Here is a 3,434-nt window from a genome sequence, read left to right as displayed (position 1 = left end):
ACCAAGGCGTTTGGAACCGGAGATTTTTTTGGGGTTGGAGTGGAGGAACAAGAATTTTCCAATTTTCTTTGAATTTTTTTCGGAGAGATAAAGATTCGTCTGTTCTATTCGACGCGGCGGATGGTTATTATATATTTTGTCTTTTCTTTTCCTTTTTTTTTGGACACTGTGGGTTTGTGGTTTGAATGTTAGCAGCCAGCCAGCACCCCGGGGCGCAGCAGGCAGCGAACCAATTGTGTGTGAATCTGCAGGGGCGACACAACAGGGAGAGACCATGCACAGGATGGACAACAGCCGCGGACTCGCTTTGAGAAGAAGTGGATAATAATAAAAAGGTAGGATTTTTATTTGTTATTCTTTTTAACCGCTCTATGATGCTACACAATGTATGTCGATGGCTATGTGTGTGTGTGTGTGTGTGTGTGTATGTGTGTATGTGAATCGCCATCTCGTTTTGGTTTAGTTAGTTAACGTATCGCTCACGTTCGCATCATGTGGTGGCGTTAATATGTAAAACGCACCGGTGGTGATTTAGCTTTAGCGCTAGATTATTCTGCGTTCATAATTTTTCGTAAGATTAGACGCAAAATCCCCATGTAATCCAAACGCATGAGATTTTGTCTAACTGATTCGAACACTGATAGGACATCGCTGTTTTGTCGCGTGTGTGCCGATGGGAGATGCGTAAGGTGCAATTACTCAAAAATGCTTTTTTATTTAATTGTTATTGTTTGAAATGCACGTGTGAATTGGTTGTTTAAGACAATGTAGAAAAACGTTATTTGTCAGTTTTTGTCTTTTCTCTGTAAACGTGAAAGTTTAAATACAGCGCGATACAGCGAGAGTAGGCTATTAACGTCGCCTGTCTTGTCTCACGCAGGCACAAAAGCTTCAACCGAGGATCACACACACACACACACACACACCAAAGAGACACACGGCAGAGCAGAGTGCTGCTACTGCTGCTGCTGATGCACAAGTCTGAATAAACGAAAAAAAAATCACATTTAAAAAAAAGAAGCTTTTCCCATGCTTTTGCAAACTCCTTTTCTGGGGGTTTTTGAGTGGAGTTTTGAAGACGACAGTACTTACCGTTATCAGATAATTAATTAGACACCCCATAAGCCCGGAAATCAATTAATTCACCAATCAATAAATCCATAGTCTGGTGTAACAAGAGACCTTCCAGACTGTGTGAACCCCCGGCTGCTCAACAACAATAACAAGAGGAGAGCAACAGGAAGAAAAACAACAACGAATAAAAATACAATTCTCCAGATTTTTGGGAAGATTTCAAAGATGGATGGCGGTCTAGTCGGGGAGATGTCCCTCCACAGCCACCATACAGACCTGTCCCACAGCTCTCAGGACGGCCGGGCCATGCTCCACTCCCGGGACCTTTCTGCAGCCTTCCCCCGGCCCTCCTCTCTGGGGGGCCCTCCGTCCTCCATGTCCCTGGAGGAGCCCCGTGTGGCGCCCGGGTTCGACCACTCCATGTCTGCTTTGGGCTACAGCGGAGACTCCCCCTCGGCCTCGGGCACCACCTACACCACACTGACCCCCCTGCAGCCGTTTGACGACAAGTTCCACCATCACCACCACCACCACCACCCCTGTCTGCCCGTCAGCAACGTCATCGGCAGCTTCACCCTGATGCGCGAGGACCGGGCGGCCGCTCACCTCAGCGCCTCCAACTTCTACAACCCCTACGCCGCCGCGGGTAAGGACCTGGCCGGGATGTCCCAGAACCTATCGCCCCCTACATCTGTCTCCGGGACAGGTCTGGGGTCTTCAATGCATGGGTATGGTAGTCTAGGGAACAGCCCCAATGGCCCCAACGCAGCAGCAAACCAGATGCTACACGGAGGCTACGACGTCCACGGAGGAAGCCTCTTCTGCCGGACGTCCGACTTCGGCCGTGAGATGTCCCCGCCGGGCGAGATGTCCGTGGTGGGTCACCAGCTGAACAAGATGGACGCCCACCATCACCACCAGCACCAGCACGCGCCCAGCCACCTGCACCACGCGGCGGCCGCAGCCCACCTGTACAGCCAGCACTACCAGCCGCACCACCTCCAGAGCCAGCAGCAGGCCTCCAAGATGGCCGCAGAGCACAGCCTCCTCGTGTCCCCCAGTGGGATGTCCTCGCCGGGGGAAGGGATGGGAGGAGTGGGGGGTGGAGGTGGAGGAGAGGAGATCAACACCCGCGACGTGGCCCAGAGGATCATCACGGAGCTGAAGAGGTACAGCATCCCACAGGCCATCTTCGCCGAGAGGGTTCTGTGCCGGTCCCAGGGAACCCTGTCAGACCTCCTGAGGAACCCCAAGCCCTGGGGCAAGCTCAAGTCAGGACGGGAGACCTTCAAGAGAATGCAACGCTGGCTGCAGGAGCCAGAGTTCCAGAGGATGGCCTCGCTCCGGTTAGAAGGTAAGAGATGTTTTGTCTTTTTATGCTAATATGCTAATATACTTTATACTTTTATACCATCTCATAGGAAAGGTGAATTCCCTTGGTGTATTCACTGTCTTACTTGCGGAAATAGGTTTATTCAATGGTATCTTTTTGGTACTAGACCTTCATCAGGCAAACTGAACCGTCTCAACAAAGACATTATGTTATGCTGTTAAACAACAACAACAACAGGGAAACAGTAATTTTTCAGGAAGCTTTCTAACTTCAAACAGTGTTTTAGAGTTCACATTTTCCAGTTAGTAAAGTTTGTTTATTCAGTTATGAGAATAAACCGTAAAATAATTTTGCTTCTCTGACACACCCAAAGTTACATAGTGGGACCTTTAAGTCATGCACATCCATGTTGTTGCTGGCTCTGAAAGTTCGCACAACAAGCGAAATGCTCCAAAAAAATACTTAAACATGCAAATAGCACACACAACATTTCGGAAGACAATGTGTGTTGGCCTGTACTGTATGTTGATTACGGTGACCCTTGACCTTTATCTAATTTCGTCACATCACATGACCGGAATGGGTGGTGCGGTGTGTGCCAATACGCACACATTCAAATTCAGTATACAACAAACTCTCTTTTTTTAACTCTACTTTAACTTTTACTCTACTATCTGCCCCCACCACACACGCACACACGCACGCACGCACACACACACACACACACACACACACACACACACCCACACACACACACACACACACACACACACACACACACACACACACAAACAACCACAACAACAAACAGACATACTCTCTTCCCATGTTTTCCCCATACACCTTCTTTCTACATTTCTTCCAAGAAGAAAAAAAGAAAATTCTCTCTTCTGCTTCAAATCAGTATTCAGCTCAGGTGGAGACATGAGGAAAAAGCAAAAAGCATCATACTGATGTTTCCTACTACACACACACACACACACACACACACACACACACACACACACACACACACACACACCGCCAT

General features: G+C 48.5%; 1 protein-coding gene across 1 annotated transcript in view; it reads left to right on the top strand.

Annotated features, from left to right (window-relative positions):
- Positions 1-1,299: 1,299 nt before the first annotated feature.
- onecutl (one cut domain, family member, like) overlaps positions 1,300-3,434 on the top strand; it is a gene marked incomplete at both ends in the record, with an annotated part of 14,305 nt that continues 12,170 nt past the window's right edge. Inside the window, one exon of the mRNA XM_080039821.1 lies at positions 1,300-2,428. Within this exon, the coding sequence (XP_079895947.1) occupies positions 1,300-2,428 (1,129 nt within the window). The remainder of the gene's footprint in view (positions 2,429-3,434) is intronic.

The sequence above is a fragment of the Ammodytes marinus genome (assembly GCF_949987685.1).
Source record: "Ammodytes marinus genome assembly, chromosome: 13".
Taxonomy (NCBI): domain Eukaryota; kingdom Metazoa; phylum Chordata; class Actinopteri; order Uranoscopiformes; family Ammodytidae; genus Ammodytes; species Ammodytes marinus.
The sequence above is the reverse complement of the archived record's forward strand: the minus strand, read 5'-3'. Positions and strand labels throughout refer to the sequence as shown.